The sequence below is a fragment of the Nicotiana tabacum genome, chromosome 6 (assembly GCF_000715075.1).
Source record: "Nicotiana tabacum cultivar K326 chromosome 6, ASM71507v2, whole genome shotgun sequence".
NCBI lineage: Eukaryota > Viridiplantae > Streptophyta > Magnoliopsida > Solanales > Solanaceae > Nicotiana > Nicotiana tabacum.
Genome location: NC_134085.1, coordinates 50,601,863 through 50,621,074, shown reverse-complemented (window position 1 = coordinate 50,621,074; position 19,212 = coordinate 50,601,863). Strand labels below are relative to the sequence as shown.

Genomic DNA, 19,212 nt, shown 5'->3' with positions numbered 1-19,212 from the left:
TTTCTCCCTCTCTACTTGCTTCTTCTTTGGATTCGGTCTCCGGCTGCCTCCATCGGTGACGTCTACCTGCTCAAGCGTTGTGTAAGTAGGCAGCCACGACTGCCAGTTAGAGGGTCATCAGGTACAGTGGTGACATGCCCCTCCTTGTTGGTTATGTAGCTTTTGTGATTTTTAGGCTATTAGCCCCGGTGTATGGGATATCAGCGAGTTTCCTCCGGTTGGCATTAGCAAGGGACATCGGGGAAAGTGTCGGGCCTTGCAATCTCGAGTGTACACCCAGTCAAATTTCCAAGTTCTATTCTCGGGAGTTGGTACCTTCCGTTCTCTTTACCCCCTCCCTCATGTGTTACCTTATTGTTCCCATATTTGTTGATTTTAGCCTAGTCTCATCATAGTATTAGTGCGCCGCTAGCTATAACTTATTTTCTTAGTAATTTTCTTAATTTACCGTAGGTATTGTGACTGTGGTCTATAATGGCAGAATAAGGTAATGTCCTCGGGTAGGGTGTAAGCCAGGGCATGGGGTAGGGCAGTGGACCGAGGGTGGGGCAGGAGGCAAGTGGGGTAAGGGGCAAGGGAGCCTATAGGTTGAGGATTTGGTCATGTAATATAGGGATGCTAACGGGTAAGTCTATCGAGTTGGCGAAGATTCTCCAGAAGAGAAAGGTCAATATAGCACGTGTTCTGGAGACTAGGTGGGTAGGATCGAAGGTGAAGAATGTGGATGGGTTTAAATTATGGTATTCTATAGGCTCGAAGGGTAAGAATAGAGTGGGTATCTTGGTGGACAGGGAACTTAGAGAGATAGTGGTAGAGGTCAGGCAGGTGAGTGACAAATTAATGGCTATTAAGTTAGTGATTGGTGGGCTCACTATGAATGTTATTAGCGCTTACGCTTCTCAAGCGGGCTTGGATGAGGATGTAAAGAGGAGTTTCTAGGAGGGTTTGGATGAGGTGGTGCATGGTATTTCGCCCACAGAAAAACTATTTGTAGGAGGAGATTTCAACGGGCATATCGGGACGTCTGCTGGTGGCTATGGCGAGGTTCATGGCGGCTTTGGCTTTAGAGATAGGAACAGAGGTGGCACCTCTCTATTGGATTCCGCTAACACTTTTGAGTTGGTGATTGCAAACTCTAGTTTGCCAAAGAGGGTGGAGCACTTGGTTACTTTTCAAAATTCGGTGGCTAAGACCCAAATTGATTATCTACTCCTAAGGAGGTGTGATAGAGGGTTGTGCTAGGATTACAAAATTATCCCAAGTGAGATACTCGCAACCCAACATAGGCTCTTGGTGATGGACGTCAGAATCATTATAATGAGGAAGAAGAACGTGGTTCGATGTCATCCAAGGATTAGGTGGGGTGCCTTCATGATGGATAAAGTTCAGTAGTTATCAGGGAGGTTGTTGGATATAGGGGCCTGGAGGAGTAGTGGGGATGCGAGCGGTATGTGGAAAATGATGGTGAACTATATAAGGTAGGCTGAGATAGAGGTGCTAGGGGTCTCGAAGGATTACTCGGGCAGTCATAGGGTCGACCGGTGGTAGAATGCCGAGGTCCAGAGAAAGGTGGAAGAAAATAAAATGGCATACCGGAGGTTAGTGGAGAGTACAGACGAGGAGGAAAGGAGGATGAACAGAGAAATATATAAGACAACTAGGAAGGTGGCGAAGTTAGCGGTTACGGAGGCCAAGACTGCAGCTTTTGGTCACATATATGAAGAACTGGGGGACAAAGGCGGGGACAAGAAGTTATTCCGGCTGGCCAAGGCAAGAGAGAGGACGACTCATGAACTAGACCAAGTGAGGTGCATCAAGGACGAGGAAGGAAGTGTATTGGTAGAAGATGCTCAGATCAAGCGGAGATGGCATACTTACTTTCATAAATTGCTGAATGATGAAGGGGACAGAGATATTGTGCTAGGGGAATCGGAAAACTCTAAGAGTCATCAAGATTTTAGCTACTGCAGGTGCATTAAGGTCGAGGAGCTCATGTGGGCTATGCGTAAGATGCACAAAGGCAGAGCAACCTGGCCCAACGAGATTTTGATAGAATTCTGGAAGTCGGTGGTTAGAACGGGATTGAAGTGGCTAACTGGATTGGTTAATATTATTTTCAGGATGAAAAAGATGCCAGAAGAATGGAGGTGGAGTACTATGATACCGTTGTACGAGAACAAAGGAGATGTCTAGAATTGTAACAACTATAGGGGTATCAAGTTACTAAGTCATACCATGAAGGTTTGGGAGAGGGTAGTGGAAGTGAGGGTGAGGAGGTCGGCGTCAATATCCGATAACCAATTTGGGTTCATGCTTGGACGTTCTACTACGGAAGCTATCAACGTTATAAGGAGGTTGGTTGAACTATACAGGGATAGGAAGAAGGATTTGCACATGGTGTTTATTGACCCAGAAAAAGCATATGACAAGGTCCTAGGGAAGTTCTTTGGAGATGCCTGGAAGTGGAAGGTGTTCCGGTTGCTTATAGTAGGGTGATTAAGGACATGTATGATGGAGCTAAGACTTGGGTTAGGACATTAGGGGGAGACTTTGAGTATTTTCCAGTTGTTATGGGTTTACCAAGACTCGGCGCTCAGCCCATTCTTATTTGCCTTGGAGATGGACGCACTGACACACCATATACAAGGGTAAGTGCCATGTTGTATGTTATTCGCTGATGATATTATTCTAATCGATGAGATGCAAGACGGTGTTAATGAGAGATTGGAGATTTGGAGAAAAACCCTTGATTCTAAAGGTTTCAAGTTGAGTAGTACTAAGACAGAATTTGTGGAGTGCAAGTTCAGCGGCATTTGGGGAGAAGCGGACAGGGATGTGAGGCTTGAATCTCAAGTCATTCCTAAGAAAGAGAGCTTCAAGTACCTGGGGTCAGTTATCCAGGATGATAGGGAGATTGATGAGGATGTTATGCACCGTATAGGGGAGGGGTGGATGAAATGGAGGCTAGCGTCTGGTGTCTTGTGTGACTGGAAGGTTCCCCTAAAACTTAAAGGTAAGTTCTATAGAGCGGTGGTTAGACCGGCCATGATGTATGGTGCTAAGTGTTGGCCAGTCTAGAATTCTCATATCCAGAAGATGAAAGTTGCAGAAATAAGGATGTTGAGATAGATGTGCAGGCACACTAGGCTGGGTACGATTAGGAATGAAGATATCCGGGGGAAGGACGACATGAATCCCATAGAAGACAAGATGCGAGAAGCTGGGCTTAGATGGTTCGGGCATGTGCGGAGGAGAAGCATGAATGCCCCAGTTAGGAGGTTTGAACAGTTGGTCTTGACGGGTGTGAGAAAATGTAGAGGGCAGCCAAAGAAATATTGGGGAGAGGTGGTCAGGCAGGACCTGGTGCGACTTCAGATTTTCGAAGACATGGCCCTTGATAGGAAGTTGTGGAGGGCGAGCATTAATGTTGTAGGTTAGGAAGTAGGAGGTTAGCGTGTGTTTGCCTTAGGCTGCTAGTGGCTTCGATTGTGTCCATATTACTTATTTATGACTGCAGGTTAGGTTGTAGGAGACTAGTCTAATAGTGTAGTATCTTAGGGTGCTAGTGGCTCTTGTTGTATCCATATTACTCTATTGTGTCTGTAGTACTGTATCATTGTTACTGCTTATTAATTGCTTTCTCTCTATTTTCTGGTTATTATGTTGTTGATGTTATCTCTCTTTATTTCTTGCTTACTTTGATATTACTGCGCCAATGTCTTTTTTCATCTTTTTTAGCCGAGGGTCTATCGGAAACAACCTTCCTACTCCTTCGAAGTAGGGGTAAGGTCTGCGTACACACTACCCTCCCTAGACCTCACTTGTGGGATTCCGCTGGGTTGCTGTTGCTGTTGTTGTTGTTTATAGATATTTTCTTGAATTACTATCTCCATGATATGTTTTAATATCAATATTTAATTTTAAATCAATTTATTATCATGAAATGTTTTTATATATATAATTTTGTTTCATATAAATAAAATTGATATAACATTTTAATTGATAAGTATTATTATCTATCCCCTTCAAATTATTTTTGAGTGATTATTTGTCCAAATTAATTATCTAAATTTCCATACATATTTTAGTATTTTACATCATTTTATACAATTAGTTTTGTCTTTTTTACGCTATTTACATTTGATTTGCAATAATAGCCTATATTCTTACAAATAATTACATTTATTGTATAGTTTAAGTCAAAATAGCATTTTATATTTTGTTTACAATCCTAAGACATTTTTTAAAGTATTAAGTAGCATAAATACCATTTTTATGTATTTATTAGCTATTTTGTCAATTTTATTCTTTTAATTTTGCATGTTTTAATTCCAGCCCAAAAACTAGGCTACAATTCGGACCCAAATGATCCAAACACTAGGCCCAACTACCCAAGCCCAAACCAAATGAGCCCTTGTCAAAACACGATCGGTGACCCGCCTATTAACCTGACCTATCTCTGTTAAATCCTGGCCGTTGATCTCAAATTATCAACGGCCCACAACAACTCCTCTATTTTTAATTACCAAACCCCTCAAACCCTAATCCCATTTCCTCTGCCCGTCTGCCTATAAATGCTCTCAACTCTTCCCTTCTCTTTTGTGAAACCCTAGCCGCCTCACCCTAAATCCTCTCCAAATCCGGTCACTCTATGGAATCTCTCTATGATTACATTATGTGCTACTTAGTTATTATTTGCACGACCAAGGAATCACTTAGTACTTGCCTGATTTTTGCAAGTACTATCTCTCAGAATCAAGCTGATTGACTTTGGTCTATTAAGATTCAGACGATATTCCGTCTATATACTCAACAAGGACAATTCTTGTGTTCCTAGTTCGATTTGCAACCTTTGGACCCTAACTAGGGTTTGAAATCAACCTGTTTCCTTTACTAACTCTTTCATTGATTGCATGCTATTTTTTCCCTTATTTATTATTGATTGATTTATTTCCATGATTGTTTGTTTATTGGACTCTATATAAGCCCCTCCCAATTTCCCCTTTGGAGGGACCTCAATCACTCCCTCTCTTAAATCGCACTAGCTCTATTTTTGTTCTGAAACTATTATACTTGATTGATTAGTGGCCACATAAAATCCAAAGCCATTGTAATGCTGCTTAACGACCTCCTCCGGTGCAAGCACTGCTCGGAACCTTTTCGAGGATCATGTGAACTCTGAAGCACTGAGAATTTAGGGTTTTCACTATTCTCTTTCAGCTATTGTTGTTGAAAATCTGATCTTTATCATTTCTTTGGTCGTTTATCTTGCAACTGGTTAGTGCTCTTGACCTTTGCAATTTTTTCTCCCTTTCTAGTTATGTGTATTCTGTGTGCCAATATTGTTTGAACTTTTATGAACAAGCATGATTTAGTTTCCCCTGTAATTTGAACTCCAACATTGTGCAATCATTGTATGTTTCACTATAATTCTATTGTTCTAATGCAGATCTACATTTCTATGCTTACTAGTATCAAATCTGCCTAAGTTTAAGACCTTTAAGGCAAACCTCGACACATACAATTTATTCTCACCATGTGAAATTGACTTGAATGATTTTCGACCTTCTCAAAATTAGGTGTTTGCCTGCGAGTTGATCTGTTGTGCTTATGTTGGCCCTGAATTTGTATTTCTGTCACGACCCAAAATGATGGGTCATGACGGGCACCCGGTACCTTACTCAACCGAGTACCAACATAACGTATCTTTCCATGTCATACTATCATAGATAGTTGAGCCGGAAAGCTGCCGTGAGGTAAGTAGAATACAACATGTGATACCATATTATACATAAGACATACGATCCTAGAAGACCAAAATAACCATTCATATACTGAACATAGGCCGACAAGGCCATATAGTCTTTTATGTACATGAAATCTGTTTTCAAGCGTCTAAGAACACATAATTTTTACAAAGGCCGGGACAGGGACCGCCATACCAATCAAGACAAGTAGTAATCATACTGACCAAAGAAGCAACTCCGGAGCGAATGGAGCACACCAACACCTTCCGCTAAGCTGATAGCCTATTTGGAGGACTCTCGACCTGTCTATCAGGACCTGCGGGCATGAAACACAGCGTCCCCAGGCAAACGGGACATCAACACAAATAATGTACCGAGTATGTAAGGAATGAAATCAGTAACTAGTAGACATGAGAGAAACACGGAGTAAAAGACTCAACATGTATATCTGAATAAATCTGGGAATCATTTAATATTATAATGTCATGCATATGTGTATAAATGTCATACCATGCATAGGTATATGAATTCATAACATCATCAAGCCTCTGAGGGCATCCCATCATATCACCTCGACCACGGTGGGGAAATCATCAACATATACCAGCTGATTAGGTGGTGGTGCGTATATAATGCCATAACCTTTTTCCATATCCCATATAAATATATATACATATATACGCGTATATAACACCATCTATTCACGAGTCAATATACATGAATGCAATGCATGAGAAATATGTCAATAAAATTTCTTGGGGGATGTCATATGACCATTATGCCCTCAAGTAATATCATGAAGTAAATTTTTTTTTTCAACTTATGTATTTTTCTGAGACCCATAAACAGATGATAGAATAATATGACACATGGAAATTCAAGAACATAGGCACCTCTAATACTTCTATAAATAGAGTCATTTATGGAAGTTGTGCATTTTCTCGTTTCGTTTGTGTCATATAGATCATGCCAAAAGAAAGAAGGGATAATCTTAACATACATGAGGCAATTCTCTTGGCAATCCATTTAGCACACATCAACTACGACAACGTGTAATAGCAAGATCGGAGTAGGAAAAAATCCATATGATATTCTTGAGCAAGATTATATCGGGCTCCCTTAGAAGTGCAAATCCTGTTGCTATTGCGTAGTATAACTTTGTGGATTTTTGGTGCTTGTCTTGGACATACTTTTGTATATGTTTTCTGAAGAAAATCATTTTTTCCATCTTCAATTTGATGCAGGAAGTTTCTTTTTGGAGTGATAAAGAACGTGAGTAGCGTACGTCATGATTGGAATGGTTCTACAAACCAGAACACCTTTAATTTCGTGATGGTGGATTTTGGAGTGTGGAATTGGGTGCAACAAACAAAAATGGAGGAGTCTGCCTTTTTACTCTCTTTCATAAACATGTAGATTTAGGATTTAGGTCAATGGTTCCGTATATTATGTTACTACTTAAGAAGCCAAATCAAGGTCTTTATCCAAAGACACTTTCATGTGTAAGAAAACCTTGATGTGTCTTATGACTCATCATTCTTATGGGTGCCACTTTGCCTTAGCTTAATGCCAAGTGGCAGCCCCTAAAAGGATCATTATCCACTTAATACCACAATTATCCCCACAATTAATTAATTTTCTACATAATTAGGAATTATCTCAAATTACTTAAAATACTACTAACTTTTTAACATACCTTATACACCTTACTATCATGATCATGTGGTACTTTTTATGGTACTAGTCTATAAATACTGGGTATTTTAGCTCGGGCCATATATTATCCCAAAATGTCAAACTTCAACGAAATTCATTTTCTTTGATTTGCTTACCTTCTCACCTTCACGAATTTACTCATTACTTGTTTGAAATAGCATAAAATGCTTATAATCTTAAAAAAATCCCATTCCTGAACTTCCATTAATTTATTTACGGTGTACTTTCACGTACGAAATATGGGGTGTAATAATTTCTGCCTATTATGTCTCTAGTGTTGGGTTCATGGTCATGCCTTGCCATATATTTCTATGTTGAATCCTTCGTGTGGATGTTGATATCTGCTCAAAATTTGTTTTGAACATGTTTTACTTTAAGAGTCCCATGCTAAGTCCTTCGTGTGTGCATTGGTACTTGGCAGTTTCTTGGAATCAGTCCTTAACTCTACATGTCTTAGATTCTTATGCTGAACCTTTAACTTTGAGAATTGTTACTTATTATTAGAATTTGACCATGATTTATTTAACTTAAATTTCATACTAATCTTCCCTGTAAGGATTTATGTTTGACTATAGGATCAGTTTGACCAAGCCTTCCCCTAGATCTCCATGTTGAGGTTTCCATGTATGAATTGCTACTTGTTATCTACCCTGAGTTAGATCATGGCCATACTTTACTTTAGGGTTTCATGTTGAGTACCTTTCTTGTGAGAATTTATATTTGAAGTAGCTCCTAACCATGTTCTATCTTAGATGTTTCATGTTAAGGCTCCCATGTTTGAACTTCTACTTAGCTGTCTCATTCTAAATCAGTTCTGGACCATGTTTACCTGAACTTTTGTTTTTGTGTTCCTTGCGATCAAGTCCTGACTTCTAGAGTGTCTACCATTGCTTTGAATTAATTTCATGAACCTACAACCCATTTGGTGGGTGTATTTTCTTTGACTTATGTATTCTACGTACCCCTCCATGTTATAGGAACTTTTGTTGAGATTTTTTATAAGACTAATAGGTTAAAGGTTGTTCTACTCTTAGTCATGTACTCATCTACCTTTTAAGTATCATATCCTAGGATGGTTTTTGAGATTCTGGCTTCTTTGTTAGTAATGACACTAAGAGCCCAATGCATATATGCTCTTGCCTAATTTTGAGATTGCCCGTATAACATAGGTTGTCATCAATTTCCTTTATGTTTTGATGCTTGTTAATGATAACATCCTATTGCTTGGGCTAGGTCTTGTCACGCTCCGAATCTGACGAGGCATGGACGGCACCCAGTGCCATACTCAACCAGACTGTACCACTCTGTAACTATAAACTCTGGAGGGGTAACCCTCAACTTAGGCCGATGAGGCCTATATTTTGAATCATATGAAAATATCGTCTCTCTCATTTGAGGGGTAAACATACCCAAAAGCTCATATATATATATATATATATATATATATATATATATATATATATATATATATATATATATATATATAACTGTGGAGGCTGATGAGGCCACCATGAACATCTACTGATATACAAACTATACAGGACTCGTCAATAAGTCTCTAGAGATAACTGAACTTTACCATGGTCGGGAAGGGCCTCGACCTACCCATCAAATCTGTATATATAAAATGGACTCCAAGGTCTAGACCTAGTAACTCCGAGGAAGTGGATCTTACCAACCAAGCTGATGTTTGACTCTGTCTACTGGGAGGGTCAGTCCAACTGTCAATGAGGACCTGCAAGCATGAAATGCAGCATCCATGGCAAAAGGGACGTTAGTACGAAATAATGTACCGAGTATGTAAGGCAACAAAATAACTGAAAGCTAAAACTGAACTGATAATATAATAACTGAAAGTAACTGGGAATCAAAGATAATCTGAAGACATGCTTACCTACTGGTACTGATTCAACTCTCTCAATATAGTAAGTAAAATAGCTGTCTAGTCTTATAAGGCTCGGTATGTGTAATTTCTCTACTGTAGTAGGCTCATTCATAGGTGCTCGACCACGGTAAGCTTGGTATATAACTCACCATCTAATCAGAGGTTGACCAATAGGGGCCTACCCATCGATTATCGCTTGATGGTAGTGAAAATACTGTAATACTGTATATATATAGACTCTTTTCTCTCTTGGCTGAAAGAAGACAAAACGGAACTGAATGTGAAATCCCGATAAAAGGAGAATGCTGTAACTTATAAGACTAGGAAAATGTACATAAATTCAGGAATATGAACTTCTCTTTATATCTCATTATCAAACACATGTAGTTACTGGATCATGCCAAAATGAAGGAAAGGTTTAGCCTTAACAAACCTTAACTCTGTCGAGTCCTTGATACCTTCCAATCAATTCTTCACACAACTCAACTCAATCTACCACAACATAAGGAGATTCAAAATCAGTGTTGAGTAAAGGCTATATTTGGAACTTAAACTAGTTGCTCGTTTACGTAAATTTTGGCAGCATCTCCCCTGTAACAAGGCCCTCCTCCAGTACCATATACCAACAACAACAAGAACAAAAAAATAACAACATTTATGCATAATTTTCCAATCTTATATCCATCACTATATACCACAAAACAGCCCACACCCCAAATCATTTCATACATAAAACGACAACCAAAGTAGTGCCAAACAAGCTAAAAAAAATAATGATAAACATCCAGCCTATCATTCCGTCATTATGTGTTGTTCCCCCACACCTTTTCCCCTCCAAAACTACATAAAACATCAGCACAAGAGGACAACATAAAACAACCCACAAACAATCCACTACAAGTCAAATAACTCGAACTCACGGCTTCTGATTACCATCCCGTGAGTTCTAACTATTAGGAAATAACTTTATCAACCTTCCTTGATATTTAAATACTTAAATACAGCTATTAGAAGTTTCTTAACTTTGAAGTACATCCCAAAACATGAACTACAAAGAAAAAAGAGAGGCGGTATAATGATACTTACGTCGTACGGATCGTTTTAGTATTATTGCTTCTTGATTTTGTACCTGGAATGCTAATCCTCTTTGAAACCCTTGAAGAGAGCTTAAGTTAATTTTAGGGGAGTTCTATGGTCGTGTTCAATGGATAAATGAAGAGAAAAAAACTAGAAAGGGATTATATACCATCTTTTGAAAAGTCAAGGAGGTGCTAGCTTGACACCCTCTTATTGGCCCATCTTCAGACATTTATATCTTTTTATCCGGATGTCTTATGAATGAATGGTTAAGAGTGTTGGAAACTAAATTACAAGACCTTCAATTTTGTATATAATATTTCCAAAAAATACCTCATATAATACATGAAATGTATTGCTAAAAAAGCTTTAGTGACATACCTACTTGTCACCTATGTAGTCTGCGCAGTCTCGCGAAAATGCAATATCTATCTACTACCATATCATATCGATGAAGGGTTTAATATGTCAGAAAGTAGACTTGTAGATCTTCAATTTTGTAGGTAGATCATACCCTAATTCTAAGTATACTTGGAGAAAATCTCAGTTACAATTGACCTCAGTTTCAACACATTTATGAATGCAATTTGTGATGACCTTTTCCAACTTTTGTTCCCCAATTCGCTTGACTTCAAACATAATACACGTCTATCATACGAATACAATAAATCATAACATAATATCTTTATAATTTTAAACACCCCACTCTCAGCCCAAAAATACATGTTATTACATTCCCAACTTGTCGACTTTCGACGAAACTTATTTTCTTCAATTCGTTTAGCTTCTAAACCTTCAAACCCTCTTGGTACTTGGTATTCACGATCTTAAATATTTGTAACCTCCAAGGTAACATGATTAACTTACTTGATGTACTTTCAAAATGATCTTATTTATGAGCTTACATAAAATGACTTAAGACATACTCTTACGTACGGAATTATGGGGTGTTACATCATTCCCCCCTTTGGAACATTCATCCTTGAATGTTGGCTGATGCGCTTATCAGTCTCATAACCCATAGCTGTTATGAATATTTAATACTATCCTTTCCATCTATGCAACTGTTCTATGAATAAATCCGAAGGCCAGAGTACTCCCCCCTTTAGGCCTCTTTCTCACACCACGACTTGTGGTATGAATTCTTTCAATATCATAACTATTGCTACCTTATATCATGCAGCCTATACGACTCTATCCTTATATATGTGCCTATGTGACTCTTCTCTCCTTTGTCCTTCAGATTTTAGCCAATCTCTGGGCCTCACGTCGTGAACATATACAGAACTATGACAAAATGCACCTCTGGCATCTATAGGTGTACTAAAGTTCTTTGCTCGATACTTGTCAAACTTACGACTATTGCTATATCTTGTTTCGTAGCCTCGGTTATCTATCATTATGAATTTACTACATCTAGGTAGGGTATACTATGCCATAACACTTACTTCGGTTTATGATTACCGAGGTTTGCTACCCAACTCCAGGTTACTCCCTCGTTGCTTATCCTATACGTATAAATCTATGTCGTTTAGTTCTTTCTCATTACTATTCATCTTAAGAATGACGACCTAATCTCATCTCATACTTTGGACCTTTTATCCGCATATTGTTGATTCACCTTAATGATGATCTATAATTTACAATTGATAACTTGAAACCTCTTATGTAATATATTGTCACTAGGGCTCATGTCTCATTGGGGAACATTTTAAGTTATTTGCCTAACCCACCTAGGGATGATACTATACTTCAATAACCGTATTTCATCATATCCCAATGTGATTCATCTTATGGGGGTATTCTCATCTCATGCAATTAATGAAATCCCTTCTCTTTGAATAATTACTCGATCGAAAGCCTAAATGTCATCCTCTTAACATTTATCACAATTACACCCTTATTCTCCTACCAGGGCAGCATTTCATCTCTTATAAATGCTCATAGTCTTAAACTCCTCCTAGTTCATTTAGGTTTTACATATCTTCCTATAACTTATATAAACCACAAACTCTCTTATTTTGATGGGCTTAATTGTGAGGCCTTACCTATTCTCGTCACCTTCTTAATCACCTCTTCTTATCCTTACTCCTGTCCACCTAAGGCCTTGTTTCTCTATCATACTTCAGCTTGTGACCTACACATATCTATTTATAGTACTTACCGCAATCCTTTAACTTTCTATTACCATATATTTCCTTATGTTATTCTAGAACCTCAAGCAAAACATCATGCCATATATAGCTCTTTTGTACTCTCTTAGCTAGAACTTTTGGTACCTGGAAACCGTTGGGTGGAAGATATGCTACCGACGACATATGGATACTGAATCACGGAGCTTCTAATCCTCTATCTAAAGTCTTGACTATTCACAACCTTCTGCAGTTGAGTATCTCGTACCTCCTTTACCTTTACTTTTCTTTTAAATCTAGCATCGTATTTTCTATCTCTTTCATAACTACCCTTCAACGTAGGTGGAATTCACATCAACACCTTGAAGCTCTACTATAATACTTGCACCTTTGGTGCATATACAATCCAGCGGGAGCTTCATATTTACTCCTTATGAGGCTGGTACTTTTCTAACTGGCTCTTGTACCTCTGATATTAAGAGTGATTCTACAATGTTCTCAATCGCGATTTCTATAATTTTCTTGGTCTAATAATCAGAATCCTGATTTACTTAGCTGATTAACTCTTTAGATTCCTCTTCAATCTCATCTTATATAGGCTTAAGCTATCTTTTGATCTACGGCTCAGGGTATTAGTTATTACTTTAGCCCCTCATGGATGCTATGGAACATCCATGATATAACCTTCTAGCAATTCAAGCTTTTGTCTGTGATGTGGACTCAATTCTTTCTTTTAACTTATACTGGAGTCTCCTATAGTTGTATAATTGTCAACATATATGCTGCATGGATAACACTCCAAAATCTCAAGTGTGTTCATAATGTAACTAACTCTGGGTCATTGATCAAATAATTTCTTTTGTGCCTTCTCAACCTTCTTTAAAAAGTAAGCAATTACTTTTCCTGGTCGTTCTGCCACTTGTTGCATAAATACTTGACTTATCTTAGTGCCCACGCCTATTGGAATTTCGTGCAACTCATATGATCTCAAATATTATTTTTGATTTTACTTCTTGTTCCTTAATCACGATAGGTGCCACTTTCTCATAGAGTGCATACAATACTATAGTGAGACTGTTGTTACAAGACCATTTCTTCTTTAGGACACTATACTTATGTTGAAGCCTTCTTCCTTATTTCCTCATCTAGTCTTTCATTGCAGTGCTTAGGGATGACCCTCTGACTCTTGTATAACTGTGAGCTTATTACATTGTATACCCCACGAAATTTCTGATGTTCTTACTCACCTATCATTATCCCTAGTTACTTACCCCCGTGCCCTTGTGCTCGTAGGGTTGCTTATAAATTGAAAATTTAGTTGTCTCCCTAGTGGCACTCTCTTTTATTCTTGTAACAGTTATATTGTACCTTCTACTACCCCAACTCCTATCTGAATATTTCTCAAGGATTATGATATCGTATATGAGACACTAAATTTCCTATGCTAGGTTTCACCACATTTATCTTTCATGATCTACTGATTTATCTTCGACCTCTTGTCTACCCATAACCAAGCTCTTTCTGAATCAACTACTAACTACTCGTCAGTCCATGCTCATATTTATATTGTGTCTAACCTCTCTTGGGTTATGTCTTTTGTCTTAACTTACCTTTTGTACTGGCTCCTAATGTGTCAAATGTTCATTATCACTTATTTAACAATAACATCTGGTGTGGGAACCCTTATTGCCTCTCCCGACATCATTCTTGAATAATGTTCTGGAGTCGTAACATATATATATGATCTGAATAAATGCAATCTCATTCCTTTCCTCTTTTTACTGCATTCTTTCTTTACTATTCCATAGTTACTTGAACTACATAACTCCGACTTACTACCTTATCACACCGTCTTCCCCCCTTTAGGGGAGTATTAGCATTTAATGCTATGAAGATTTGCCTATATATGGTTTACCTCTTCATCTTTGGCGTCTTTTCACGTCTTCACTGACTGTTATTCACCTTGTGGTAACCCTTCTCTACCAAGGATAACTGAATTCCTTATGCACGAGGGTGACACCTAGTGTAACTGGCATACTTAGTCCCTTAAGCTTAAATTTGCTCAATATATTTTTTCTTTGGCGGAGCGTCATCCTGACTAACCTTCAAAGGTTATTCTTCCGTCGTCCATTCCATCATTTACGGAACATGATTTCTGAATTCTTACGATGCCGACTATTATCGAATCCTTTAGTCCCTAAATCATGTTCGATTTCTTTTCTTGTTTACTGGCCTATGTTGATTTCTATTACTCCGGGGTGTCTAGCTTAGCCTTCTAGTAATTACGTTGGAGTCGCCAACTCATTTTCTATAAATGAGGATATGACTTTATGGCTTATATTATTTTATAGTCTCAAGGCATGTTAGCTCTTATCTTATCCTTTACTTAACTATAGACTCTATCATCATATCATATTATGATTTACGTTACCACCCTTTTATCACATCTTAGTTGTAATGCTTCATTTACTCTCTTCTTATTCTCCTGCTAATATCTCTGTTTATTACCTTATTCTAAAAACTTCAACAAAATATTCTTTTGCTTTTAGCTCCCCTTGCTATATCTACTGGCTCTTCGGGTCGCCTAGCATTCTCTCTATACTAGGGACGGGAACCATACAAAGGTAAATATTTATCCCTTCTAGGATTCTACTGCCTATCTTTTGAAATTTTTCTTGACATTCTAATAATTATATCTGACTGTTCTATTATAGAGTGTACCACCTAGGTGTCTCACAAGGAGATCTATTACCACGTTTGCACTATCCTTCAGAAGTTTTAGCTAATGATCACAATCTATCAATCATTTTGGGTTAGTCTAACTCCAGCTAGATCTTGATGTCCAATCTTTCTCTTAAACAATAAATGTTAGCTCCCACAGGGCATAACTAAGATGGGTGTGGCCAATTGTACATATTTTGTTACCGTTGATGGTAACTCAAATACTTATATTTCTATTTACCGTGAAAATGGTACAAACAATTAAATTTATAAATGGGATTCTAAAAATACATGATCTATTTTAATGCTAGTTGTTAGAGCAGTTGATGATGAGAGTATGAAGTTTAATGAAGAAATACAAGCTAAAACGGGGCAACAATAAAACCGAGATGCTTGCAGCCCGAGCCTCGGACTGGTCGATGAAAGACCTCGAGGTCGATATCTGGCTCGAGCTCGAGCTATCGGGGGTTGTCAGGGATGGGATAGCAGTTGAGATATGATCAAACAAGGCTCTTTATGGACAATACCAAGCAATGAATGCAGAACAAATATGAAAGCAATAAACGCTAAGAGTGGCCTTGAGATAGTGGGAACGAGTGAGTTAGAGAGAAGAAAGAGAGAGAGATATTATTGATCTTGTGGAGAAATAGATGGAGCAACCTCCGCCCTTTACAAAGTAGTGTGGGTTCCCTTTATATAGGAGGGGAACCGGGTTATAGTACAACATGCATTAATTGTAAAGTATGGAGATGGGACGGCTAGACGTGACGCTTCGACAGAGGCCCCGAATAGGCCGACTCTGTCAGACTGAGCCGCGAGTTTTAGGAATTTCCCCTTTTGCTCTAGCCTGGTCTTCATATTCTCTGAGTCGGGCCTCGACGAGCCCTGAAGGAGGGGACTCAGTCGTAATTCCATGTCCTCGGGGTCTTGAGGTATTCTTCCGAAGTGTCTTGACAATGAGAAATCAAGTCCTCTAATTTTGCCGCATAGAGATGGTCTCCGCGTTTCCCAGAACGAAGAGATGGGAAATGATTCCAACACCTGACTCCACGAGCTTCTCACGGCACTGTCATACCAATTATGCAACCTGTGGCGCGAGCTTTTTCGGCAACCGGGGTGTTTGACATCATTCAATACACTGTCAATTCCCGTTCTCCAAGATGAATGCTCTACCGTCGATTCAGTTCTTCAACAACGCAGTAATTGCGTCCACCGATCAATCTTCCAAAGCCTCAATGACCGTGTCGTTACCCCCTATAAATGGGGGTGCTTTGGCACTGTTTCTTCTACCAAGTACCTTCGTTGGCTCAGTTTCCCATTTCTTCTTTTCATCCTTCTATACCCTTGAACATTATGTTTGGGGCTTATGGCCTCAAGGTCGTTCGCTAGAGCTCCCGTAGGCTGTGTTGTGGCCTTTTGCCGAAGCTTCCCTTTGTCGAGCACGACCATGCTGTTCCGTCGCTGTTGTTGTTGTTGTTACATCTGCTGTTGCTGTTGTCGTTGGCCCGAGATGGTGATAGACGGGGAATCGATTCTCCCTTTTTGTAGATAGTCATTCGGACTATGTACCGCTACTTACTCTATTACCTAGGCCTTGTGTGACACTTCATCCATTGGGTTTTTCCTTTCCCAAGGGATAAAATAGCATCACCGACCGTTGAGGCTTGGGCCCGCTGAATCTTCAACCTTTGACTTTGGTAGGCCATGTCTCTTTTCTCTGCCTTCTCTACATCCCCTCCTTTTCCTCTTCTTCATCTTTTCCCTCGGCGGGGATCCTCCGCGGGATTGAGCTGGGAACCTAGAGGAGATGGCGGTCGAAGGAATCGCCTTTGAGGATGCGAGCACGAGGTGGGCAGCGCTCAAGGATGCTGATACTAGAGATGGACCTTCGAGGATGGACTGGGTTCTCGGGTTTCATCACATGTACATCCTTCCGTTCCTCCATTTTTGTGTGTAGAGAACCTTTGTTGGCTTTTGTAATTGTACGTAAGGACCCTTCGAGGGCTATTGTACATGGATATTTATGAATATAAAGGCACTCCCTTGATTTTCTATTTTCGATTCTTGCCCTATTATTGTACGTTCTCGTGCGCCTCGAGGTCTTTGACTGTTTTTCCTTTGTTGTTAACCGCTGATGTCTAACTCGGATGTGAGCGTTCTTTCCGATCCTCTACCGATTGACATGGCTCTTTTCCGAGCCAATCATCGTACCTCGGGCCAAACCTAAATTGATCTGATAGACTCGGGCTATCGGGTCCTTCGAGTTGCATGGAGATAGCACGCTGAGTTTTTGGAGTTTTCGAGAGTGGTATCTTGAGCGAAGGTCGGCTTCGGGTACTTGGGGGTCTACTTTGAACTTGATGCAAATAGCCTTTTAAAGCGTAGTAGATAGACTTCCGTTGAGGGGTTGCCTATACTTAGGCGATGCCTTGAGCCCTCCTACAGCCTTCATGATCGGGGCTTCGCGTGCTTATTTTTCTTTTTAGAAAGAAAAACCATAAGATGGGGTACTGCCTTGGGTTCTATGATGGTGTTGAAGGCTTTCTGAAGCCTGACTTCTTTTTCGGTGGAGATACTCGAGGTCCGGCACTACCTCAAGACTGGAGACAATATAGTTGACTCCTTGAGGCCTAACTTCTTGTCGATGGATGCCTCTAGGTTCGGGTACTACCCCGGGATTTGTACAAAGGCCGTTGGTCTCACGGGTCTCATGCTGGATAAGTGAATCATTGATGTTTCCCACATATATGTGGGGTGGCTTTTTCTTCTTTGGGAGATCTCTTTATTTTGGATAGCTATCCCTCCACCTTGGCATCGGGTCCTTCGTCTCTTCAGGCGCAAAATGCTTTGGCGCACATCCTTACTTCAGTATGTCAATTCTACCATAGCCATAGTAGCTACTTCGGGGTCGTCCCGACAGGGAGGGAAGAGTTCCACTCCTAGCGTTCAGGATCCATGGGAGTTCACTCTAAAGACTGTATCTTTGATAAGAGAGGAACATCTGGAGATGGTGAGGAGATACTGCGGATAGAGCGAGGGGATAATGCTGCAGATGTTTTCCCTAGATGAGAGTATTATAGACTCTACTGATGAATTCTTGAGCATATACCTATATCCTTTTGCATTTTCCCCCTTGATAGGGTCATGCTTGATTTCTGCTTGAAGTATCGGGTTACTTTGGTGAAGATACATCTGTCATTCTGGTGAGTGGTGCTGATGATGAGGTTCTTTGTGGAGAAGGATGGGCTCCTCCGGGGAGGGGAAAGAGTCATCTCCCTCAAAGCTGAGGGATGATGGCGATATAGGAGGTATTCGCTCACGGAGTGTGGTGGAGCTTTTAATGGGGCTCAACGGGCCTGTGTCTTCGAGGAGAGGACATCGCCCGAGCCTGCTATTCCCAGAGTGTTTGATCCTAGAATGGTGGTTCTTCCGAGTGAATATGTTATTCCTAAGGTTGATTCTTCCAGGGCCGAAGGGGCAGGACCAACAGGAGTGTGCTTCGTCTTCGAGGAAGTTCGCCGACTTCACTTCATGTTGAGTTTTTGTGCAATCATTCTGTATTTCGCGTCTTCCATTCTTTATCGAGTTTTTCTTTTACGGGCCTTTGATAGGCTCAGGTCTGAGCCGCTCCGTCATGGGTCTAGCTTCGGAAAACTCTAGATGATGGTGAGTCCCTTAGACTCCTTAGCGAGGAGAAGGAGGTTCAGTTGATGCTCTTGCGATATGAGGCATATCGGAGCTCGAATTACGAGAGATATTTGATGGAGTAGGTAAACTTTCATTAGTACACACTTTGCTCTTTTTGACCCTTAAGGTTAATCATTTTGCCTATTTTAGCTACAGAAAAAGACGGAGGCTTTGGAGTACCTTAAGGGCGAAGCCGACCGAGTCAGGAATACTTGCGTGAACCGAGGGCTCAGGTGCAGGCTCAAGC

At 40.0% G+C, this 19,212-nt stretch overlaps 2 protein-coding genes across 2 annotated transcripts; both read left to right on the top strand.

Moving 5' to 3' along the window:
- Positions 1-1,584: 1,584 nt before the first annotated feature.
- Positions 1,585-2,193, top strand: LOC142181807 (uncharacterized). The gene has a single exon (XM_075255363.1). It carries the CDS (start codon positions 1,585-1,587, stop codon positions 2,191-2,193), a length of 609 nt encoding a protein of 202 aa, XP_075111464.1.
- A 471-nt stretch (positions 2,194-2,664) lies between these two features.
- On the top strand, positions 2,665-18,565 carry LOC142181806 (uncharacterized). Its single transcript, XM_075255362.1, has 2 exons — positions 2,665-3,013; positions 18,444-18,565. The coding sequence occupies exons 1-2, from the start codon at positions 2,665-2,667 to the stop codon at positions 18,563-18,565; spliced, it is 471 nt and encodes a 156-aa protein (XP_075111463.1).
- The last annotated feature ends 647 nt before the right edge of the window (positions 18,566-19,212 follow it).

Coding starts and splice junctions, on each gene's coding strand:
- LOC142181807 (XM_075255363.1), top strand. CDS start 1,585: ATGGCATACCGGAGGTTAGTGGAGAGTACAGACGAGGAGGAAAGGAGG.
- LOC142181806 (XM_075255362.1), top strand. CDS start 2,665: ATGTTATTCGCTGATGATATTATTCTAATCGATGAGATGCAAGACGGT. Junction 3,014..18,443: donor GGTTCCCCTAAAACTTAAAG/GTAAGTTCTATA, acceptor TTCTGCTTGAAG/TATCGGGTTACTTTGGTGAA.